The 26,552-nt window shown below is 34.3% G+C and overlaps 1 protein-coding gene across 1 annotated transcript in view; it reads left to right on the top strand.

The window, feature by feature from the left end:
- LOC149560959 (Zincin-like metalloproteases family protein) overlaps positions 1-26,552 on the top strand; it is a 358,697-nt gene that overhangs the window by 181,967 nt on the left and 150,178 nt on the right. Inside the window, exons 10-11 of the mRNA XM_089824904.1 lie at positions 8,248-8,373; positions 8,576-8,731. Coding sequence (XP_089681030.1) covers positions 8,248-8,373; positions 8,576-8,731 — 282 coding nt within the window. The remainder of the gene's footprint in view (positions 1-8,247; positions 8,374-8,575; positions 8,732-26,552) is intronic.

The following is a 26,552-nucleotide window of genomic DNA, read 5'->3' as shown; positions in this document are numbered from 1 at the left end:
CGCTTATATTCAATATAAATATAACTGATTGCTACATTTGAAAAACACATACCAAATACTATGGTAGTGTTATAACATTTGCAACAATCCTCTGAAAACTAACATGGTAGCAGATCAGATTCAAACTTCTAGAAAATCTTCATGGTTTTTTGTATGTCATTCTAGACGAGTTTATTTTTATTCTCCTCAGTAACGCTGTCTGCAATTAGTCAAAGAGAAACAAAATAATGATTTTTAGAGAATGAAACTAATCGGATATGCGATTTCCATCGGCCAGTGCGTCTGTAGAAAGTCACACCCCGATATTGAGAGCTTCTTGATCTGGGACCTCGCTTGGTCTTCTTTGTTTGTAGTGGTAGCGACAACAACTTCCCCCTTGCATCTAACCAAAATGCTTCAGAAAGCTTGTTCTGAGAGGAAGGAATAATAAAATTTGAACTGGAAGAATGACATTTGGAGAGAAGGGATTTTGTATTTGAAATATAAATTTAAAAAAATTAAAAATTGGCATGTGATACAAGATTCCAATTGGGGTCTATTAATTGAGAAATCTCGAAGTCTGCTAATGGAAGAACTAGATTTAGAGAGAAGGGATTTTGTATTCTCACTGAAGTGAAGGGAAGAATTAGGCGTCTCGTAATTGTATATACAAATTTGGCCATGCAAATTTGTCATAGAACTCTTATTCAGTGTTAAAATTTGGATACTTTTAGATTGGAAAAGCTGCTTCGCTGAAGAAAATTTTGAAACGGCGGGAAAATCCACTCCATTAAGGTGTAAATTATAGACAAAATAATGTGGAGGAAGGTGATATTCATCTAAGTGACGTGGAATAGGTCAAAATTTGTAATATGTTTGAATGAGATAATTAAAGCTCACTGACATTTACAACATGGAACAAGGAACCACAAATAAATGGTATAAGCGCTGACAATCTGCAACAAAATAGAGATGGAAGATAATATTGACAATGAAATTGTTCATACCAAGGTCCCACTTGGGGATTATGTTCGTTAACTAAGACTGATCGAGCATCTTGAAATGGGTACTGTATTATATGGATATAATCTAAGTTGCCTCAGACACCCATATGAATATGGAGGTATGTTGGTGATGCTACCATATTTATTATTTAACTTTAGAATATAGGTATAACCCATTATATAGCCAAAGTAAGATTACATATGAAAATAATAGATATAAGTGAATATAGGAGATTGGAAAATTGGCATTAATGAGAAAATTATATGTCAAAATATAGATTGATGTGTATATTCAAATAAGACATTTGGCTACATTGTTGAGTATTATATAGTCCCCTCTTGTTTTTTATATATGTACTATAAGAGTTACATGCCTTGATCTTTTCCTTTGAGAATGTTCTTGTAGGAAAAAGAGGGAGATTGAGATTTTGGAGGGAGCCTGGCATTTCATTAGAGGCAACCTTGAAAGAGAGGGAGTAGATAGAGATGATTTAGTCAACCTTCTATGATCTCAATCCTATTGAGCTAGAGGGAGTAAACCATGTCGAGATGGATTCTCTAGTGATCAATATATTGCAGCAGACAAGGGGATTGTGATTCATGAATATGGCTCGTGACTATGTGATTTTAATGGGCCTATCCATTTTGTACATCATGAGGAAGTGATGACTTCCAAATGATGTCACTTGTATTTGTAGAGGTTACTATAAGGTGACGATCTTACAATAACTTGTATTATGAGATCAAACAAATTGAGTATATGGTGAATGTCTTACATCTCAACATTGTGGAAGGCCATTACTGAAAGAGTATTTTGTGAATATCATTGATATTCTGGGAGGCCAATACTCTTGATATCAAACCTTATTTTGAGTATTTGGTGAATATCATTGATATTTTGGGAGGTCAATATTCTTGATATCAGATGTAATATCAAACCTTATTTTGAGTATTTGGTGAGTATCATTGATATTCTAGGAGGGCAATACTCTTGATATCAAATGTGATAGCAAACCTTATTTTGAGTACTTGGTGAATATCATTGATATTATGGGAGACCAATACTCTTGATATCAAAATAATGGATATCTTCTGATCAAAGATATCCTTAAAATTTGTCATTCCTGATATTACCATTGGTGTAATATATGTCTTGTGTGTATCCTCCCTAGCTAAAAGGGAGAGTTGATGTTTAATAGGTTCTATCGTATAAACTTATATATAATTATATAAGATAAATTAATATAATAATGATCTATATATGTATATATGATTAAATTTATTGTTATATTAATTATTTGATTAACGAATAGACATGTGCCATGAGGGGGCATGTCTATTCATGGCTTATACTCAATATAAATATAAGTGATTGTTGCATTTGAAAAACACATACAAATTCTATAAAAGTGTTATTATATTTGCAGCAGTCTTCTGAAAACTAACAAGTTGAATGAATTGGGAAGAAATAAATTTACAAGATTTCAATTGCCAGATTAAATTGAATTGGATAGTTGACATAATTAGTTGCGAGCAGTCCACTTGCATATTTCAGTATTGTGTTCGAAAATTTGAAGAATCATATTTTCAACAATTTGAGCCAGCTGGGTTTATTACAAAGGAACATCATAACCTGCTAAGATTCACCCATGTAGTCGATGCATTCATGGCAATTTGCATTGAGCATCATATTCACATATATCTCTACATATTATGAAGCTGATGAAAATGAGTATTATCTAGATTGACATTTCCTTGCTCGAGCATCATTTCAGATCCATTGATTTGGAATGTGCACATCTTCCTAGTCGACATTATTCCAGGCTAGCACTTATAATACAACCAACAACATTCTGGGTTGATAAAGCAATGATACATAATGCAACTAATGGTCTTTCTGGGCTCACACTTTCCATTACACTTATGACTATTATGTTTAATCATATTTGATTACTTATAATAATCACAAGTAGATATAACGAGTAAATAACAATTACTGGTTATGACGGGTGGCAACCTTGCACTTGTGCTTCCTCATGATTCAAGAGCGTGTATATATATCAGCTGATCGACTCTCCAAAGGCAGCAAGTAGAATTGATTTTATGTAACTTTATTTCGCTTTGTAGAATCCACTTAACAAGAAGAGCATATCATAATCATTTTGTGTAGGCATGTCAAACGCATATCGAAGACAACATTGTTAAAGAACATATAATATTAGGGAAATATCAGAGACGACTCTTATAAAAGAGACCATTGCACATATAATATGAGAATATCACAACAGTTCTCTGCTTGAACCCATTCCTTATCCTGTAGATTGCAGCACATATCATGCATGGAAGATTATATACAACCATATAGGGTAGAGTGCGTAATATAGATTGTTATATCACAAACAACCATTGTATTACAACTGAATTCTTAATTGCAGTAGAGCATTTGGAATTACCAGTCATTTGTAGTTGCATACATATACACTAACACATTGCATTCATATTTCATTATTGTAGCATTTGGACTTACTGGTGATATAGAGATAGAATACAATCATTACATTCTGAATTATAAGTAATTCATCTCTTTCAACATTATATATATGTCATTTTGTGTAAAATAAACATTTGAAGGAGGAATTCCATTAATTCATTTAGTGTCTACAATCTAGAAAAGGGACATTACAATTGGTATCAGAGAAATCTTCCTTTAATGGACAACAATAAAGGAGTTAATGACTATGCTCCATGGAGTTTAGAGGATGGGGACATGTTTCACGGTATAAGGTACGGTTTTGTAGTGGCCCCATTTTAGTAGGTTCTTGTAGACAAGATTAGTTAGTTCATCTTTGCGACCCTAATGAGCTAACAGTTTGATTTGAGGGTCTCTCTTGTGAGACTTGCTATTTATAGAAAGTCAAATTTCGGTGATTGCTATTTTAAGTAGTGCAGTGGAGACACATGTTGTTGGCCATCATCAATAATTGATTGGGTAAATAAATAGAGTTTATATTATAAGTTGTTTAATGAGTCTTTTTTATTGAACGACTTTATCATTTATTATGTTATAATTTGAAAGTGTAAACAAGAAGCCTCTTAAGTGAGAGGTGTATTGGAGATGCTGAGATGCATTTTATGTTATAAATTTGAGTCCTTCGAAGAAAATTGACCATCTGTTATGCCTTGTGTCTTTTATCATATTTTTTCATTGCTACTGAGGGTTTTGGAGATGGAAATTTCAGGACTGATTCCTCTTTGCTGAAGCACTTTGGACCATTGCAACCATTTGCAATATTTCTGATTTCTGAGATTGAACTCTACAATCAAGTCCTAAAATCTTGGTGCTGTTGTATGCCAAGAATATTCGCATTGCATCTATTTTCTATAGGAGATTTTCTTGAATTGTGTTGGTTTTTTGGATCTGTTGCAAATGTATTAAGCACTGCCTTATTAGGTATGTGTGTTCCAAACGCAACATTCTCTTAGATTTATATGTATAGAGAATAGGCAATGAATAGACATGTCCCTTCATGGGACATGTCTATTAAGCCATGAATAAACATATCCCTTCATGGGACATGTCTATTTATTGATCAGATAATTAATAATAATAACAAATTTGATTTCATATATACATAGAAATTTTTTCTCATATAATAATGATCTTATATCTCAATATAATGAACACACACACACACACACAAAAATTATATCTCATATATAATTATACATAAGTTTGTCCGAGTAAAGCTATCAAACATCAATACTCCCTCTTAGCATAGAAGAATAAACAGATAAGAATAAATATTTCTCGAACATATTAGGCAATGAATAGACATGTCCCTTCATGGGACATGTCTATTAAGCCATGAATAAACATATCCCTTCATGGGACATGTCTATTTATTGATCAGATAATTAATAATAATAACAAATTTGATTTCATATATACATAGAAATTTTTTCTCATATAATAATGATCTTATATCTCAATATAATGAACACACACACACACACACAAAAATTATATCTCATATATAATTATACATAGGGTTGTCTGAGTAAAGCTATCAAACATCAATACTCCCTCTTAGCATAGAAGAATAAACAGATAAGAATAAATATTTCTTGAACATATTATTACAAATAACAATTTTAAAGATATCTCATTTGATAACACAGAAGATTTCCAGCATTTGATATCACATATTGGTTTTCGAGAATATCAACATATGATATTCACCAAGTACCCAAATAAGGTTTGATATTACATCCGATATCAAGAGTATTAGCCTCCTAGAATATCAATGATATTCACCATGTACCCAAATAAGGTCCGATATCATGAGTATTGGCCTCCTTGAATATCAATGATATTCATCAAGTACTCAAAAGATTTTGATATCACATCTGATATCAAGAGTATTGGCCTCCTGGAATATCAGTGATGTCCACCAAGTACTCTTTGAGTAATGGCCTTCCAGAATGTTGAGATGCAAGACACTCACCATATACTCAATTTGTTTGATCTCATGATACAAGTTATTGCAAGATTGTCACCTTACAGTAACTTTTGCAAATACAAGTGACATCATTTGGAAGTCGTCACTTCCTCCTATTGTATACAGGGGGTAGGCCCATTAAAATCATATAGCCATGAGGTATATTCATGGATCACAATCCTCTTGATTGGCACAATTTATTGATCACTGGAGAATTCATCTCAACATGGTTTACTCCCTCTGGATCAATAAGACTAAGATCACCAAAGGTTGACTGAATTGCATCCTCTATTTGCTCCTCTCTTTCAAGGTTGTCTCTAATGAAATGTTAGGCTCCCTTTGAATCTCAATTTCCCTCTTCATGCAATAACATTCTTGGAGGAAAAGATCAAGGCACATAGCTCTTATCGTATGTCTAGAAATAAAAGAATAAGAAAGAGACTAACGTAATTTTGTATTATGATCATTTCAATGTAATATAGATGAAGACCTAATATAAATATATACTTTGCACATATATATATATATATATATATATATATATATATATATATTCAAACTTCTAAGTATATATCTTTATTCTATATTTTCACATATTATTACTTATCAAATAACTAGATATGATCATAAAATTCTTATTCAAATAATGAGTAACTCATACATATTTAATAATAGTAATGAATACCAAATATGTATTTAAACATGTGTAATTATTGTAATAAACCGAAAAGTGGCTCATTTTCTCGAGTAAAATTCCAGTTCAGTGGTTTTGTTGGCAAAGGGATGGGTGTGGCTGTCTCCCATGCAAATAAAAGATATGTAAAAGAATAAGAAGAGTCTGATAAATCGGTTCTAAGATCAAAACAAAATGCTTATACTAGTGGACCCGGAAAATAAATAGTGAATTTACTCAGTGATTCATTTGCAACCTAGAAACATCCATTTTTACCTATAGTGGAAGATGAAGATGAAGTACTAATTTCTACTTGCAATAGAAGTTGATTAGACATGGCATTTAAAATGGAGGAACACTACAAGGATGAGGCAAATGGAGCTTTGGTATATAACCCCTAAATGTGCCAACTTAGATGCAATCATTTATGATCTTATTAAATTCACTATAGCTTATGATGATGAGTACATGTCTACACATGGTGCATCTAGTGGGTGTGGAATTGCTTTGGGTTCAAATGATCTTGAACTTGCTGCAGGTGGAGATGAATATACAACAAATGGTGATTTTTTTGATGATGCTTTTGATGGTTGAGGGATGATGATCTACATTTTGTAATTGTAATGAGTTTCTGATTTTCATTGGACACATGACCATAGACATGTATAGAATAGCTTATTTGGATGTTTGTGATCTATCAATTGGCATTTAATATTTATCTTTCGATTTTCTATTGGTCAATGATGAAGTATCATACTATCAAATGGTTTAATTTTGAACATTTTTTGTATATATATATATGCAAAATTGTTTTAAAAACACACATGCGCATACTCAAAGATATCCAAACCCTTCCAAAAAAAATCACATGTCCACATACCAGGTTGTTGTACCCGCATCCAGATCCGGATTTGAACTGGTAGCTTAGTTTTATTCACACATTTAGTGGCTGGTATGTTGTTGTATATTTTAGGTCCATATCGCTCTTTGTGAATGATTGTTGTAAAGTATTGCAGAATATTCAAATAAAGACCTCTCGGTGTCAGCATGTATTGTGTATTGTATAGTGGAAAGTGTTGTTTAATATGCAATTGAATGTATATATTCCTTCTAAATATCGTTTTGGTATTCTGTTAATAGCTTCAGTTATAATGAGACATAGCTACAATGCTTATCTGCATTTCCGAGTTAGCTTTCATATGCCTTCAGTTTTTAAATGAATACATATTTCCATTTTTTCCTTGACATGGAAAACTAAATAAAGAATCCATATAAGTGATGGTGTGTCTATGTTTGTTAACTTTTTAATTTCAATATTTAATATTATGTCAAACCCAATCTAGAACTAAGTTAATTTTTTGAATGTTTGAAAATGATATAAGTAGGGCAACGTAAAACAGTTTAATGCCCAAACTATATAGTCTAAATAAGAGTACTAATAGGCATCTGAGGAACTGATCTATTGATTAAAGTTTAAATGAATGCTGTCACATCTTTCACAAGGTTTGTATAGAAGTACCGAAAACATCATCATCCTCACCCAGACGAGAGCTATGGCAGAATCAAGACAAATAAGTGAGGATATCACTTATAAATCAAATTGATGAAGCTTGGAGTTGGAGAAAAACCTAGTAATGGGTATTTGCTCTGGTAACCTGTGTTGTTGGATAGGAGGATTAGAATGTTGCCGATCTCACATCAAAGAAGATCCTGCCTAGAATGTGTGGGGGATAGGAGCCCTTTAGAGAAACATAAAAAGTAGTGTTTCAGAAACTCTATTCTTTTACTATATAAACAGATAATTATCGATCCAAACAACAGCTAGTTTATATTCCATGTGGATATTGGTGTATATTATAAAAATTATTGATTTCAAAAATTAGAAACTTGGTCATTGAGTCTTAAGTGTTACATTGTAGACGATATCAACAATAAATTTGTATAATGGTTACATCAGGGTATTGTTGCATATGTAGCTCTTCATTTATCAATTAAACAACATGGATTGAAACGATCAGCAGTATTCACATTCAGTTTTATCCTCTCAATCAGCATGGAACTAAATAATGGCTTTGCTTATCTAATTGATTAGGAGCTTCATTCAATCAGTCAATATAAGAAACAAGTCTCTAATAAAGTTGATGGAAGTGTCGAACCCTGGGATGAAGCCTATTACACAGGCATGATGAAATCTTCTGCTTGCAATTTGGAATCTGCTGTAAGTTCATTTCTCACTCTTCTTGATTACTGAAAGGATCTTTGAATTCATAATATTTTGACAGTGAAGTGGTATTGAAGAGCATTATTTTTGTATCCATATTTCATATGTTAAAGATGACTTTTTAGCAGTATAATTTGGTTTGAAGTTATTGGGTATCCCTTTCCATTGACCATGACAAATCTTCTTTCTTGATCTGCAGGTAATTGCATCATATTTTCCTCTTTCACAGTGCTTAGAAGGACTTAACGTAATTGTAAGATCTTTGTTTGGTGCATCATTTGATCGTGTGCCCATCGCTCCAGGAGAGTCTTGGCATCCTGATGTGCAGAAATTGATACTTCATCATCCAATAGAGGTAAGAAGGTTACCCAAATCTTAAATATATTCAAATCACATAATTGTGCATTATGCTTTGATTTCGTAGCTATCATCACATCTTACAAAAAGAACTTATTGGACAAACAGTTCTTTTGATGATAACTGGTATCTTGACTAGAAAATCATCTATATAATATCACTATAGTTTAAGTTTGTTTTGTAATTAATTCCATCATACCAAAGAAGATCAACTGCAATAGTATCTGAAGTAATTGTAGAAAATATAGAATGATTAAAGATATCATAAATATGTGGTGTTCAATATAGTTTCTTGGTGTAGGGAAACTTTAATGCATAACACCCCTAATGTTTCAGAAAACTTGCAGTTTGAATGATAAGATTTATGTTTTTTCACTTACTAGTTAACACAATTGGTAAGAACTGAACCACAAGCTGTTAGATCATGTCATGTCCCCATTTTAAAATATAATTTTAATAAAAAAATTAAATAAAAAAAGATAAGAAAATCATATTTAAGTATACAATAAGAAATAAAAATTACATATATATTATATTATCAATAAAATAATATTTAGTATAATATTTAAAACAATTAATTAATATTAAATTTAATATGAATAAATTAATTAATGAGATTAAATAGAAAAGAATATTGTAGAAAGTATGTTATCTTTCTAAATAAGATTTAATAATAAATGATGATAAATACAAAATAGATAAGTAAGAAATAATATTATATAAAATAACTAAATCTAATAAAAAGTCAAGAAATGTAATAAAAAGATACGACTCTTTAAAATTAAGGTATAAAAGGGAGTAGAGTTCATTTTAAAGACTAAGAAGAAGAGAAGAAGGGAAGAGTTAAAGAAGGCTTATTAGAAGAGGAAGGAGAAGAAAACATGTGACTTTTTCAAATATTTTCAATGATGAAAGGAAGTGACTCTTTGAAACGGTTGTGATTATGAATGTTGTGACTCTTCAAAAATATTTTAATTATGAAGGGTTGTGACTTTTGAAAAGGATTCTGATTATGAAAGGTTGTGACTTTTTGATAGTATTGCGATTATGAAGTTTTGTGACTTTTTGGTAGTATTGTGGTTATGAAGTGTTGTGACTTTTCAAAGGATTTTGATCATGAAGTATTATGACTTTTCCAAAGGATTGTGATTAGGAAGGGTTGTGAATTATCAAAAGGATTGTGATTATGAAGGTTTGCAACTCTCTGAAAAGGACACCGATGATGAATAAAATATGGGAGGATTAAAAAACAATTATAGCTAATAGAGTTGAACTAGAAAACCATCAAAGTCGAGAAAGTAAAGAAACTAAACTAATATATATTAAATGTTGGGAATTGAAGTAATATATATACTATGAAGGATTATAAAATGAAAAACTAAAGGGAACCAGAGGTGTGTTCATTTAATACGTTTATTTCATAAATAAATATGAATCATTTGGTAGAGAAAATTATCAAGATCAAGGATTGAGATGTGAGCGTTATAGCTCTAATAGAAATCAAGTAAGAACTTGGTAGAGGGCATTCATTAGAATGTCGAGTTTCTTTTGAGAAAACTCAAAGATTAGAGGGCATTCTTGATTGAATGTCGGGATTCTAAATTGGAACCCAGAGAGAGATTTGTAGAGAATCTCTTAGAGACAATATATATTATAGTGGTTTATCATATGCATATATTAGAGACAAGAGGCTTGGTTAGAGGTGGGATCTCTACCAATTATGTATTGTTAATGAGTTTTCTCATTAATGGAGATCCTAGAGGCCTTAGAAGGTGCTCTTAACATGATGGTTTCCTAACTGAGAGTTTTTCTAATTAGAGGTTTAGGTAAATCTGAGTAGAGCCTCCTTTGAAGGTTTAGGTAGGTTTAGTATGGGAATTAATACTTAGGTGATTTAATAATATTCATCTTGTTAATTTGTAATAATTTTTTTATACTCATATATGTTTATGTTGTCTTTTCCATCTATTACATTTGTTACAGGTTTTAAGCATCAAATACTCAAGATTGGAGAAGGGACATTACAGATCGATACAAAATGCTCACAAGATTTAACATAGCAATGTTGGATTAAAACAAAGTATCAATTTTCTCAACAGTCTATGTTATGTAAAGGTTCTTAGAAAGGTTAGAGTTTCTTTAGACAATAACAAAAAAACCTAAAGGAGATATGACAGGATTAGGTTACTTTGAAGGTGAACCATCCAATGGAACAGAAATCACAGAGGAACAAGAGATCATGCAACAACCCAGTCAACCAGTAGATCAGATTAATCAAATATCAAATCAGTTTGAGCAATCTAGAGATCCAAGGAGACAGTTCAATGGAAAATGCTTTACATACAACAAATTTGGACACGTCAAGAAGGATTTTAAAGGTAATTCTAAACTTTTTTGTAGCTATTGTTTTAATAGCTTTTTTATGGACATAGATCTAGTGAATGTAGAAAATCTAATCAGAAATTAAATGTAAGAATGAATGAAAGGACTAACATTGCAGCTAGTAGACCTTTGGGAATGAATAATATCATTACAAATGGAGTTATGTGTTATAAGTGCAATAATTTTGGACATATCTCATGAGATTGCATACTTTAGATTAATAAATTTGGACCAAGATATGTAAATAGGGTTATGGCATGTCATATTTGCAATAACCTAGGTCACACGACAAGATTTTGCAGATTTAATGGTTTCAATAGCAAGATGATAATACCAAATACGAGAACAACCAATACAAGAGTGTTACATCCCAATTTTTGACCTAGCTTGGAATATAAACGTTGAGGTTCACATGAAGTCAGTTGGCAATTTAATTTGATATAATCTGGCGAAATGGTAAATTAGTTGGTCGTTATGATTTCAAGTGCAGATGACATGTTAGTTGATCGTTAATCGCGAATTCATGGAATTAGGATGAAAGGTTAATTGTTATGATTATTTATGGTTATATAATTTATAATTTAATTACGGAGAAAATTGTTGCAGGGAGCATGTCGAAGAGGTGGAAGCATTGTCAGAAAAGAATTAGGTAGGGTGTCACCATCACTGGGCAGACAGGTAGAGGACCTAGCGACTTGGAACAGAATACATCTGTGGAATCGCATGAGTATTTTAATAAATAGTTTAATTAAAATAATTGAGTTATTAATAATTAATTTAATTAAAATAATTAAATTATTTATAAAATGTATCTTAAAGGATTTTAAATTATCTTTTGTTGTAGTATTTTTAATAATTGTTTATAAATGTTCATCTAAATATAACCATGATTTGGCACTATTATCATTTAATAATTTTAATAGTTGTACTTTATAATAATGTTTGGATTATAATAATTGTAATTATTATACTCTTCGAATTTTAATCTTCCAATTCTTTCCAACTTCTTATTCTTTTCTTTTTAGCCAATTTAATTTTTGGAATCCGAATGGTCATCTTGAATTTTTTTTCATAGGAGTTTTCTTGTAATGGATGGAAGCCATAGAGTCGGGCTCTTATTATTTATTAATTAAGTGATGTTGCTTATTAGATTTTAATAATTAAAATAACTTTTAAAAAACCTTTTATCTTCTTTCCTTCTTTCTTTTTTCTATAGCCGATTGATTAAAGATTGGAGTGATATTTGTAACCGTAGGAAGCCATAGAGACAAGCTGCTTTTATATTATAGAAATTCTTAAGCCGTCTATGGCATTCCAATTACCTATAACGTTCAAGCCTTATTGGAAATGTATTCTGTCCCAATTCGAATCAATACCATCTTTACCACAGTTGACAGAGCTGAATTGGCAGATTTCGTAAGCACAAGATTACCCTCACTCATTTAATGGTGGAGTCACGTAAGACTTTTGATCTGTTTTATTTGCAAATCGAAATCATTTCTTATTCCATCAGTTCAGGTCGTAGTTTTAAAGCATGGGATAAATGATACTATTTTATGCATCAATCAGTCATACAAGTTTGTTGTTTCCTTATACAGTGGTTGATGTATAAAGTATGTCGTTTTTCTTGTAAAGTCTAACATATTCCTTATTAAGTTTGTCATCTTCCATAAAGAAATCTGCCGACTGCTATTAATGATAATTTAATGCCCATAAAGTTTGTTGACTTCTTTTTCTATATATATCCAGTTATATGAGAGTGGTGTGTGCAAGAGTGATTAGGTATTAAATACAGAGCTTCAGCATTGCAGATTTTGTATAATCAGTAGAGCTATATATATTTGTTTGTAGAAAAAAATATTGGTATCTTTTGTATAACCTATTAGTGTTGTGGCAGAGAATATATTGTGTGCCTTTGTAATGGGCACCCCTGAATGTCCCAAAAAACTAAAACAAATTGCTGAAACGAATTATGTCAAACAGTTTGCATTCAACCTCTTATTTCTCCGTTTAATGTTTTAAACCCCTTATAACTCCGAAAATCAAACTTTTTCGAGCGGTCCACCACCACATAGACGCAATCCCTTCCCTGCACTCATGGTAAACCAGTGATGAAGTCCATCGAAATACTTTCCCATTTCCTATCAGGAATGAGCAAGGGCTGTAATAAACTTGTAGGAAATGTGTGCTCTTCCTTATGCTGTTGACAAACCACACACTGCTTGACATACCTTTGAACATCATCCTTGAGCCCTTTCCATGAAAACCGCTCTCGGATCTGCCTATAGGTCTTGAAGACCCCCGGATGTCCAGCTGTGGGTGCATCATGAAATGCCTTCAGTATCGCCTCTCTCAAATGTGATGATGGAATCAAATAAACCCTGTCCTGAACTCTGATCAATCCATCTATCACCTCATAGTGATCATCCTGTATGGTACCTGAAATCAATCCAGAAGCCCAAGCATCTCCGACATACTCTGCTATAATCCGATCTCTCCAATCTCTTGAAATCTCTGCCAGAGCACATAAGTGAAGTCTCCGAGATAAGGCATCAGCCACCACATTTTTCTTAGCTTTGACAAACTCTATATCAAAGTCATAAGCCTGCAATTTAGTCACCCATTTTTGTTGCCGGTCTTTAAGATCATGCTGGCTCATGAAGTATTTAATACTGTTGTGATCAGTCTTGATCACAAAATGTCCACCTACCAAATATGATCGAACTTTGGCCAATGCATGCATTATGGCCAACATCTCCCGATCATAGACAGAATAACTCTTCTCAACTCCCCGGAGCTTCCTACTCTCGAATGCAATGGGATGCTTCTCCTGCATCAATACTGCTCCAATTCCATCACTTGATGCATCACAATGAAGCTCAAAAGGCTTCATGAAATCCTGTAGAGCTAGAACTGGACATGAAGACATTACCTGCTTGAAATGCTCAAAACACCTCTGTGCTGCTGCTGTCCACACGAAGGCTCCTTTTCTGGTAAGATCTGTCAAGGGTGTAGCAATCTGTGAGAATCCCTTAACAAACCTCCTATAAAAACCACATAAACCAAAGAATCCCTTAAGCTGTGTAAGGTTTGTGGGAGTAGGCCACTCTACAATAGCTCTAATCTTTTCGGGATCAACCCGAACGCCATCTGCACTAATGATATGCCCAAGGTAAAGGAGCTCAGTCATGCAAAACTCACATTTAGATTCCTTGGCATACAATGACTCTCTCTCCAGAATAGATAACAGCTCCTCCAGATGATGTAAGTGCTCCTCTCAGGTCTTACTGAAGACCAAGATGTCATCAAAGAAGATCAAGACAAATGTCCTCAGCTGCTTCCTGAATACCTGGTTCATACAACTCTGAAACGTAGCGGGTGCATTGGTTAGACCAAATAGCATAAACATGAACTCAAAGTGGCCATAGTGACATCGGAAGGCTGTTTTCTCAATGTCCTTTGCTCTCATCCTGATCTGATGGTATCCGGATCGCAAATCAATTTTGGTGAAGAAGCATGCCCCATGCAACTCATCAATCAGCTCATCAATTCTAGGAATGGGATACCTGTTGTTAATTGTTTTCTTATTCAGTGCCCTGTAATCGATGCACATGCGCATCGTCCCATCCTTCTTCTTTACCAATACTACTGCTGAAGCAAAGGGGCTCTTATTGGGCCTGATATGCCCCATCTCCAACAAATCCTTAATCGCCTTCTCTATCTCATCCTTGTGTTTCTTAGGATGACGATAGGGAGTAATCATAATTGGTTTGGCTCCCTCCTCGAACTCAATAACATGTTCCATCCCTGTGTCAGGAGGAACCCCATGAGGAATATCGCTAAATACTTTAGCCTGTCTATCAAGTATCTTCTGGATATTTGGTGGATGACTCTTTTCTTGTGACTCTGGTGAAGTTGGCATAATGTAGCACTCTGCTGCCTGCTGTAAGTCATCATGACGAAAAAGTCTCTGCATTCTCCTCAAGGACACTACTCTGCAACCTCCATTTGAAAGTCCTCTAAGTACCACAGTTTTGCCCTCATGCTGGAATCTCATCTCCAATTTCGTTAGGTTGAGTGTGAAGTCAACTAGTGAAGCCATCCATGTCATGCCAAGGATGACATCATAATCTCCCATGTCTACAACATAGAACTCATCCTCCAACTCGTAGCCATCTCCAAACCTGATGCGAAGATTAGATATCTTCCGAGTGCATAATAATTTATCACCGTTAGCCACCATGACTCTAAACCCATCATGCTCCTCTGTCTGTAACCCTCTCCTGGCTACCAACTGTGCATCTATGAAGTTATGTGTAGCCCCAGTGTCAATAAGAGATATCACTTTCTGCCCTTGGATAGTACCCCTGACCTTAAATGTGATTGCCTTTTGGGCCCCTGTCAAGCGTGCCAACGATCTATCATCCTTAGGAATGCTGCTTTCCTCTATAGTGTTACCCTCATCTAAATCGGAGTGCTGATCCTCCCCCTCTGACTCTGACTCTTCTGCTGAAAAATAATCCATTTGATTTGCCTTAGCCTTGAGAGAACATTTATGAGATAAGTCCCAAGGCTCTCTACAATGGAAGCACAACTTCTTGTTTCGAAGTTCATTCAAGGTTACATTGTCTAGTCCTTTTGATCCTTCTTTGGGTTTGCTATACTCTTTCTGAAACGGTTTTTTGTCTTTGTCCTTGTGGTAGGAAGAATCTGTTGAATGGTTTTTTCCTTTGTATATCGAAGGGGCTAAATCTCGTGCCTTTTTAGTTGCTTCAGCTAAGGTGAGTGGATCATGTCCCTTCACCCAACTTCGTAATGGATCAGCAAGACCATCACAAAATAACACCACCAATCTCCTAGGAGAGATATCAGTAACAAGTACAGACAAGCGCTGAAACTCGGCAATGTAAGCATCCACAGAACCTGACTGTTTTAACTGTGCTAGCTCCTTGAAATGTAACTCGGGATCCCTAGTGTCAAATCTCTAAATCAATGTTTCGGTGAATTCCTCATAGGATGTAATCTGATTATGCCCCAAAGTCACCATGCCATGATGCCACCATTCATGTGCAACGCCATCCAAATGCATAGCCGCATACTTGATAGCCTCCTCCTCAGGCATAGGATTTAGCTGCAAGTATGTATCTACGTTCTGCACCCAAGCTTGTGCAGTCATCTTCCCTGAAGCATCATAATAAGGTAAAGAAAGTTTTCCAATTTTCTTTCTCAGCTCAAAGTTTTGATTCCTCCCTCCTGCTCTAGGCATGTGTCTCATCCTCAAGTCCGTTTAATCTTTGAGGGAAATATCCGCTTGAAACTCCGGTCCACTAGCCCCCCAGTCCCTCCTGAACTGATCCTGTAACTCGGTAATCTGCGGTTCGTTTACTGGTTGAACCGGATCTTTGGGTGGGAAAGTGGGTAGAAGAGGTCTCGAGCTTGCAGTCCGCGCTGGGCGTGCAACATGTTTAAAGTTATCAACCTCATTCCCATTGTTGCCGTGTCCATTATTACCATTAATGTTATTCTCAGGACCATCGTTATTGCCTTGGCCTCCATGGTTATTGTTTCCCCCATTGTTATTGTTTCCCTCATTGTTATTGTTTCTATTGTTGGCATCACCTGGATTAATATTGACACCCATCTGTCTAGCCATGAGCTGCAACATCATGTCCATTCGCCTATTCTGCTCCTGCTGCATACGCTGCCCCTGCTCTAATGTATCCAGTAACTGTCTGAGCATTACCTCCCCCTGATCTGGACCGGCATTCCTACCTCCACTTAATCCTGTATTCCTGTCATCTCGATCACCCATATTGTTGTCTTGATCAAAGAATATTTCCTCTGTGTTTGTATGGCTGGATTCAATTTCCACCTGCACGGATGTACTAGACTGTTTGCTTTGCAAGTCTGAAATCCTATTTTGTCTTGCTTTGGTATCACGGAAATTATAAGGCCCCTGTCGCATGCTCAAACATAAATGCTTAGCCTGTGTTTTTATTTATTTATTTCTGATTTTAGTGTTTTGACATTTCGTCAGACACATTTCCCTCTATCCGGCTGTTCCAAATTCCCTATAAGACCTCCACAGGATGGCAGGACTTATAGCTCTGATACCACTGTAATGGGCACCCCTGAATGTCCCAAAAAACTAAACCAAATTGCTGAAAGGAATTATGTCAAATAGTTTGCATTCAACCTCTTATTTCTCCGTTTAATGTTTTAAACCCCTTATAACTCCGAAAATCAAACGTTTATTTGTTTGTTGTGTTTTGTGCATGGAATTGGTATCATACAACATAAACAAGAAAGAAACTACAATAATATGCAAAGTGGAAATGAACTGCTGCCAATAAAATGTTATTTTCAGAATTCATAAAACCAAATACATGGCAGATTTATCAACTCACTAATTACTTCAGCATTATTGACATAATACTCCAGCCCATGCTTTCGAACTTGCTGCTACAGTGCCACACGAAAAGTGTTGCTATAGTACTTTGTCCTTCAATCAGTCCACTACCTTCATAATATCATTCCCTCAAAGCGGCATAAGCGTCGGACAAGTAGTGAAGAAGATATGAGCAAATATCAAATCTGCCTGTAGCTGGAAATGCAACTAAACTGCCTGATAATGAAGCCGATAACAAAGAATTCCAAAGGCCAAACCCCAAGGGAATGACGTCTAGAATGTTACAAGAGAGGATAAATGTCTTCAAATGCCAAGAATGGAGCTGCAACTCACACACCAATTTCTTCTCATATTCAACCTGTCTAATGAAGCCACAAATGCTTCCTTTTATTCTATTTCCAAGGGTCCGCTCAACTCATATGGGCAATGTGGGATAAAAGGTGTGTAATATATAAAACATATATTAAAATACCCCTTATGTCTCCCTTGGGTACACATCCCCATAAAATAAATATTAAAGTAACACTTTAATATTTTACAATTAAATTAGACGTTACTTTAATAAAACTTCAGGCATTAAAATGTATTAGCAATCGGACTCCGAATAATGTGAGTGATAGCTCATTGGAAAGCTCTCACTGAGGATTATCAAATCCAATCACCAAAATTGACCTGCACTATGTCCTGCCGACTTACTAAAAATAGTAAGTATGCCTGAAATTGAGTAAATCAACTTCGTTTTGGCCCAAACTGGAAATGACTAGGCCAAAACACTCTAAGATCCCATTAAACCCTTCGTTAGCCCTCGGGACCATGTAGAACAAGGCTAACCCACACACACTTAGTCAACTGCTAAAATGGGGACATTACAGCCTTCAAGATTAATTGTGAGTGCATTATGTTGATCATTTCTAGTTTGCAAAGCTGTATATGATATTGAGCCGGAAGTTTAGTGGAGAGTATAGTTAATTATGTATTCTTGTTTTACAATGATAAATCATTATCTGATCTCCTATATATTTTATTTGATACTTTTAAATCTTCTTAGATGGTTAAGACTGAAGTGTTAAGGTTAATCTTTTATTCCATCTGCTGAAATATGAAATATGTATGATTTCTTATCAACTTAACAATAGTAACTCTGAGACCTCAATAATAAATCAATCTTTAGAAAACAGAGATAACCATGTCTATTAGAAAGTATCCAAATGATGCAAGTTTTAAAACATATTGCCCAGCATGAATTAGAACATTTTGACACTGAGGAAATTCACCGGCAAGAATGCCAACAATGGTGAACAGGTGGAGTTAAAAAGAAATTGGTTATGATTAATTTAATTAGGTAAACATTCAATTTAAAATCTTTTAATCACAGATTGTGAGGTGTTGGATGCATAAAATCTTCTTGAATAATTGTTAGACCTGTCTGCTCTGAGAACTCTAGATACCTGGGACTCACCCGACTGTGTAGCCAAGAAGATGGGTGATGAGGTGTGAGAAAAGAATCATCAATAATAAGAACTAGTATTATCAGTTATGACATTTCAATATTTATCATTTAATATATAGCTCATGCATATTCCTGTTATGCTGATCTCCTACTGCCAAGTCGTATGGCGTGTTATATATCATGATGCCCAGTGGATGGAATGATGTTCCTAGTTAATTCCGGGTAGGGAGGGCCTTTCTTGTTAGATATTGTGTGGGGATATATTGTGGTCCGAGGTTGGGTGGTAAAGCCCTTGACAATGTTTCACTTCTCTAAAGAAGTCGGACAGGCGTTAGATAGAGATAAGCTATGCATTCCTATGTTAATTGGAACCAAGTATTATCATTTTTATTTATGAAGAGGTAAGATTGAAATGAGTTGAATTCATTGTTATCATTAGTTTACGCCTGGATTGATTTGTGAATATTTTTCATTTATATGGATAATGAATATAAGTATTAACTAATCTTGAGAAATTGTCACAGATAAGTAATCGAAAGAAAAAGAAATCTGAAGCCTAATTGATTGGGTGATAGCTGGAAACTTAAATGATGCAGTGAAATTGGAAGCCCTAGTTGAATCCGTCGTCGCTGAAGCCCTAGTTGAATCCGTCGTCGCTGAAGCCCTAAATTGAATCAATGGTCGCGGAGGCCCTAAAACGAATCTGTGGTATTTGAAGCCCTAAGTGAGATAGCGGTATTAGAAGCCCTAAATGAACCGAAGGTAAACAATGCCTTAATTGATACAGTGGTATGCGATGCCCTAAATTAAGATAATATAAGTATTTAATTTGATTTTAAGATAGCGGTTTTTTAGATGATAGTTGTCATATGAAATTGTTAGGGTGGTTGCAGAGGCATCCTTAGATGATTTTCAGTCTCAGTTTTTCCCCCCTATGTGATAACAATTTCTGAAGTAATTTCATATAATGGTATTTTAAGATTATAGTTAAGAATTTTTGTTCAACTAATTTTAACGATAAATCTTCTTGACATGAACATGAATGATGTAACTGCCTTCCTATGAAATCGAAGTTATAATTGTATTCCTTGAGTTTTTTTTGAATGTTAAATTAGACCTGAGAAAACTGGATTTTACAAAGAGGAAAAATGAACAATATGAGAAGATATCAGAATGTGGATAAGAGACAAGTAGAGAGCATTGTTAAAACATTTGTGAAGGAAGGAACACCAACAGACACAAAGTTATGGGTAGAGAAGTCAAAAGAATCATCAGAGAAGAAATTGGGACCAACACCAAGTATTGAACCCTCTACATCTTCATTAGCTATCATTGTTTAAGCCTAAACATAGGATATTAATTAGAAATCTATCAAACCACTGATTGGTGGAAATGAGTTCCGCACAGTAATCTGTAGCGTGAAATGATGATCAAGAATCTAACTCTAAGACCGCATAAGCTAATATGGAGTATACGACGTTTTGTAAAGAATTGAAGGTTATTGCAATTACAATAGACTTTTTGGTGAATATCCTAAACACGATTAATGCAGATTCAATTTGAGGAAGATTGAAGGGTTAGAATGCAGTTGATTACTCGCTATTTGACCGTTAAGCAAAAGTAGAGAGCTAGCAAAGAGATTTGAAGGCAAACTAAAGTGTTTGGAGGTGAATTTGTGGATGCCCTAGTTGTGTATCTGAAAGGTAATCATCATCTTTGCGAGATCACTTTGAGCTTTGAATTTGAAAGGTTAGACACTATGACAACTCCAGTAGTATGTGATGTAAAGGAAAGACCCAAATTTGATGAAGCCTAAATCTGTTGGAATTTCAATTTGTGAACCTAAGGTATTGTCTGGTGATGATAAAGGTGTTGACAATTTGTTAACACAGCTTAGGAACATGATGCCTTCATAGCAGGAATATCAGTCACTTTGGATACATCAATTGATGAAGACCCTTTCAAAGATTAGTCAAACATTGATGTTGGCGATTTGGATGAGGTTGAAAACTTAATGCAAGGGGCTGTAGGAATAATTGAGGATATCAAAGATGACAGTAGTGAACATGAAGAACAAGAAGAGCATGTTGTGCAAGAGATAAAACAAGAATACAAAAATTAGAAGGATTCACAAGACATAATTATTGATACACAACAAGAAGACGTTATATTAGAAGCAAATTATACATCTGAGCAAGAAAAAGGTGATTTACATGATCAAAACATTCTGTGAGTTGAGGACAATGTCAAGGATGTAATGCCACCTGCGGTAAAAACAGTATCTGACAACACAGAAAAAGACACAAGTGCAGAGGTAGAGAAGAGGTCAAAGGAAACTAATCAGAATATTTAGACTATAATGAAGACACCTACAAAGTCAGTAGACAAAAGGAAAGAAGTAGCTAATATGCCTGAACCTACATTGGAAACCTTCTTGGCTAGTCCTAGCATTGGAGGAGACCTTACAAACTTGACAAAAGAAAACGTGGATCCAATAATTTATATGCAACTATCGTCTTTTGCATGCACTAAGGCCGTTGAGGAGTCAAGAAAGACTTTAGAAAACATTCCCATTTTTATTACAATTTGCAGAACATGACAAGGAGAAGAAATTGGAAAAGATAATTGAAGAATTTGATGCCCATTATTCTACGCTTGAAGAATCTACTAAAGCAAAAGTACAAGAGAGCATGAAGGAATTTTTTTTCATCAAGTAAGAAGCAACATTGAGAATGATATGCTAGCGATTGACAATTACATAAAGGACATCATAAAATGCATCTTAGAAGGCAAGAAAGTCTATATTGAATGTGTTAAGGACACAATAGAGGTCACCAAAGCAATTAGAGAGAAGGAAGAAGAATTAGAAAAGATTGTAGATGAAATGAAAGACAATGATCTAAGTATTATTGAAGCTGATCAAAGATTAGTCAAGCATATCTTGCATTGCAAGTTTTGAAGAATGACAGAGACAATATTATTGGCAAGTTTAACTCTTTTAGAAACCATTTGACACCAAAGATAGACTTGGTACAAAAGCAATTAAACACTCTATAGGAGGCAAAAGGATCTTATGAGAATTTTATTCCCATGGATCTTACTAGAGTTGAGGTTGGAACTTATGGCATCTCTGTGGTAATTCATTTTGGAGAGACAATTACGTCTACATGGGATGTACAGTTTGCAGCCTTGAAGACCAACTTTGCAGACTATGCGACACTATTGGCAAGGCACCTAGTTTAAAGAACCAAAATTTCACACATACATAACAAATTTTGTCTCACCTTTGTCATTCATGTCAAAGGGGGAGGGATTTAGTGAAAAATTATGAGTATGGAGGCGAAGGACTCAGTGAAATTTTGTGAGTATGAGAAGTATGTATAAATTGCCTAGTATATTCTAAGGGGGAGCACTTATAGTATAACAATGTATGTATACTATATGGTTAGATGGAATATAATGATGATCCACATTTTGAAATTTTGTATTGGCCACTTAGTTTTGAAGTTTTATGAAGTTTTAAAATTTTGAAGAAGTATATTATCTATACTTAGCCAATTTTTCCCTATGTTGCCATCAATGCCAAATGAGGAGATTGTTGGCAATTTGGCTAAGGATAGTTGATAGGTGTTGTCATTGGCAACATTATGCAGTATTAAGGTCGCTAAAGACAAAAGTTAAGTTTAGTATGAGGTTACTTAGAAATTTGTCTAAGACAGGGTTACAATACACAGACATAAAATTTTGTTCAGTGAGCTTCACAGAAGACTGATATGGTTAAGCAAGCTTAAGGGAAGTTAGTTTGGACATCTTAGAAGATGTATGCGAGGCCACTAAATCTCATGTTGAGATTTGAATATGGTTTGATAAGATTTCCACTAACACGTTTGTTATCGTAGAAATAGGGCAGTTGACAGAGAATTGACATTTTGGTCAAGGAATTGTTTTGACTTGTCAAAACAACAACTTGACAAGGTAGGGATGACATCCTAGATCTTAACCCTCATGCGACATAATATAAGGTCAAGTTTTGGTAAAGTGTGAAGAAGGTTCAGGCCGATAATTAAAGTTTTTAGTATAAAGGAAGAACCTTTTGATTAAACAAAGTATACAATTGTATTGTAACGATGTAATTGTATTATGCACACTCTATTGATTCTGGATAGACGCGAAATTGAGGATCAGAGCAGAGAAGCCAGTTGTATGAAAGTGTAGTATGCAAGAGACTACATGGATTAATCAGATATTAGAGATATCAGCACAGTCAAGGTTTTGGTACTTACCTATAAAACTTGTAAACTTGTATGTACTTGTTTCGGCAATGAGCTCAGCTTGTAATTTGTATATTGTACTTCGAACTCCTAACACGGTGGAGGTTTCTAACAAGACGCAGTCCTCTAACAAGGACAAATACACTATATGCATGTAATAGAGTCCTAATAGGGTCAATATCTTTCACAATATACTTTTGATTAGTGGATCATTTTGTGGGTACCATCCCCACCAAGGTTTTCCCTTGGCCAGGGTTTCCCAAGTTAACAAAATATGGTGTTATGAGTTTTTTTATGTATTGCATGATTTTACTTTTCAGCTTACTCATATATGCAAGTTAAAGGATTGTAAATGATATCCATGGTTGGGCAAAAAGTTGTTTAAAATGCAGAACTGATTCATTGCCGCTCTCTAAGTTATATTGGTGGACTTTACTTTCTAATATCATGGTGCTTCTAAATGCCATAATGGAGAGCAAATGAGAAAAGAGTAGCTGAAAAGAAAATCTGACAAAGAGTGGTTGAATGGTTTCCAACGAGCTTCTTGGCTTCGTCACGGATCTGACTAACGTGTAATGGCTTTTGGCCATCTTTTAGATACATCTGCACCAAAATCCACATCCAAAAGCCTTTATTTTCATCTCTAGGCTAAGCCCAGATGCATCGGTATCGTAGATGAGAGCTAATAATAATTTATAAGATAAATTAATAAAATGAACAATCTATAATATAATTCATTACTAAAATTAGTTAATAATATCGTAACATCGATTTAGTATTATATACTTATATATTTATATATATGTATATATTGCGATACAAATAGATAATAAAAATAAAAACAAATAATAGTTAATTGTGAATAAATAGTAATAATCATCAATGATAATATAAATTAAAGAGATTAAGGGTTGCGACCAAGAGGACTAGTCATGACGTCCCCATACTGGTGTCTATGGTATAACTCAAGGATATCACCAAAAAAACAAGGGGGGTATCAAAGACACACATGTGAACAAAGCCAGTACAAGTCAACACCAACCATTGACGGGTAGAATAGTAGAGACAATTCATATTTTGAAGAAATAAATAGAACTCAATGGACAGCTAGCAGTGAAGACAATTAAGGCATGTGTGATATAAATGTGGGAATATCATAGACAAAGGAAGAGAGAGATAGAAGGAACACTATCATTGGTGATGGACACATATATTGTTATACCTTATAGAATGGCTAGGAGGAGAATGATACCGTCAACAGCATAAACATCAAATCCCATCAACATCAACTTAGCAAAGACATCTCTAGAGTCAAATATCCATGACCCAAAATGTAATGTCCAGGCAACATGGATGGGATATTGGAAATTAATATGGATGGATATTTAACAGATTCCCTTCTATATTCTAAGAAATTGCTGACGGACAGCGAATACATCACCAAGATGTATAGATACAATAAATATATTGATTGGGATCCGCACAATTCTTAATACAACTACTATGACTGATGAAATTAGAAAATAGACTTGGCATCATGATAGTGGTTATGGAAAGGCTGGAGATAATCATATTGTTAATTGTTGACATCAGACCTAACATGGTCAGCCACAAAATGACAATAAACTACCTTAACTCTAATACAGGGAAGATGCATCAAAGACAAATATAGAGCCTGAAAAAGTAATGAAGATTGAAATAAGAAGCAACATTATAGAAGTCATAAGTATATGCTATAGAATCCAAAACTAAGAAAATAAAAAACATGAATATTAGATCTAAGCAAGACACTCTAAGAGTAGAATGAAATTAGGGGGAAGGAAATTATTTTTAATTGGTGGGAACATGTGAACCATATTAATGACAGTAGACTAAGTAGAATTGATCTCAACCATTATTATAAGAAGACAAGTTTCAGAATATAAGATAAAATATATCATTGGAAACTTATCACTTATTTGTCCTCTCTTGGATATGATCGAATTAGAGGAAGCTCTTGAGAATCAAGATAATTTCAAATAAGTCTTGTCCTATTTTGTTGGTGTTTTAAAATGCACTAAAACTACTAAGCGACAAAATGCTTAATACCAAAATGACAGTACAAACACAATCTAAAGACTAGCCAATTCTTATTAACAATTGTATATGCAAACTATTTGGACCCAACTTCAACAAAATCACAGACGGTTTTCTACTCTTTTGGCTCTGCAAAACCAGGATGGGTGTACCCAGGGATGATTCAAAACTGGAACAACTGTATGAGGATTATTTTTAGTTTCGTTCTGATTCTCATTTCAAAATCCTCAGACATATACATAATTCTTTACTAATTTGATAAATACATCCCATAAAACAGATATGGCCAAGAATTCTTCTATAGATCTGCGGATGTTCTAGACAATAGTGGCTAACTGAAGCTAAAACATTCCATGCAGACAAGTGCTGGCCAACTTTGAAGATCTACAGAAAATAAAAGTAAAATTTGATTTGATGTTGTATTTTGATAATTATTTATGATCTATTTCTCCTTCAGCTGAATCAATTTTGATCAGTGCCTAATCCATTGGGATTCAGAGTCTATAGCAAGTTCTCAGATCTAGTTTGTTGCCTTACAACAACTTCTATCAGCAATTCTTATCAGAATTCATCATTCAAAATCCTTCCCACTACTAAGGAAACCTTATCACATTTATCAAAGCTTTTATTTAATCCATTGAATTAACAACAGTGATAAATAGATATACAACCTAAATAAATTGCATTCAATTGCACAAGCCTTTACTTATACAATATCAAGACAACCAAGTAATTGAAAGGAGACAAGATTCATAAAGAATAATATGGGGACAGTTCACAATTTTGTATTCATCTTCTTTGAAAATGGTATATCATTTACAATAGACTCAGAATGACCTTCAGAAACAAACACAACTCATTCTATATTCATGTATTCTTAGAGAATTGACAGAGAAAATGCATCATAAACTTGCTTTCAAAATTTGGACCAAAAACTGACTAAGCCTAGTACTTAGAAAAATAGAATTCGGACCATTCTTTAGCCTTGGGATCTCACTTAAATAGTGTGAGATGCAACAAGCTTCAGGCTAAAGACAAAAATGACAGGTGTCCTTTAAAAGACACTTACATATACTTCTGTCATAAAAGACAAAAACAAATAACAGAAAGGCTTATTACATCAAACATTCCTTGGTGGGTCCCTTTCTGTTATGCTTCTCAGTTGTTGAGACAAGAAAATATTATCTGATTTTACAATCATTCTTCATCGTCGAAGTACATAGTCATGAGG

Source organism: Cupressus sempervirens, chromosome 4 (assembly GCF_028749045.1).
Source record: "Cupressus sempervirens isolate cs-2001-9-10 chromosome 4, ASM2874904v1, whole genome shotgun sequence".
Classification (NCBI taxonomy): Eukaryota; Viridiplantae; Streptophyta; class Pinopsida; order Cupressales; family Cupressaceae; genus Cupressus; species Cupressus sempervirens.
Note: the sequence above shows the minus strand (reverse complement) of the source record. Positions and strands in the feature narration are given on the sequence as shown.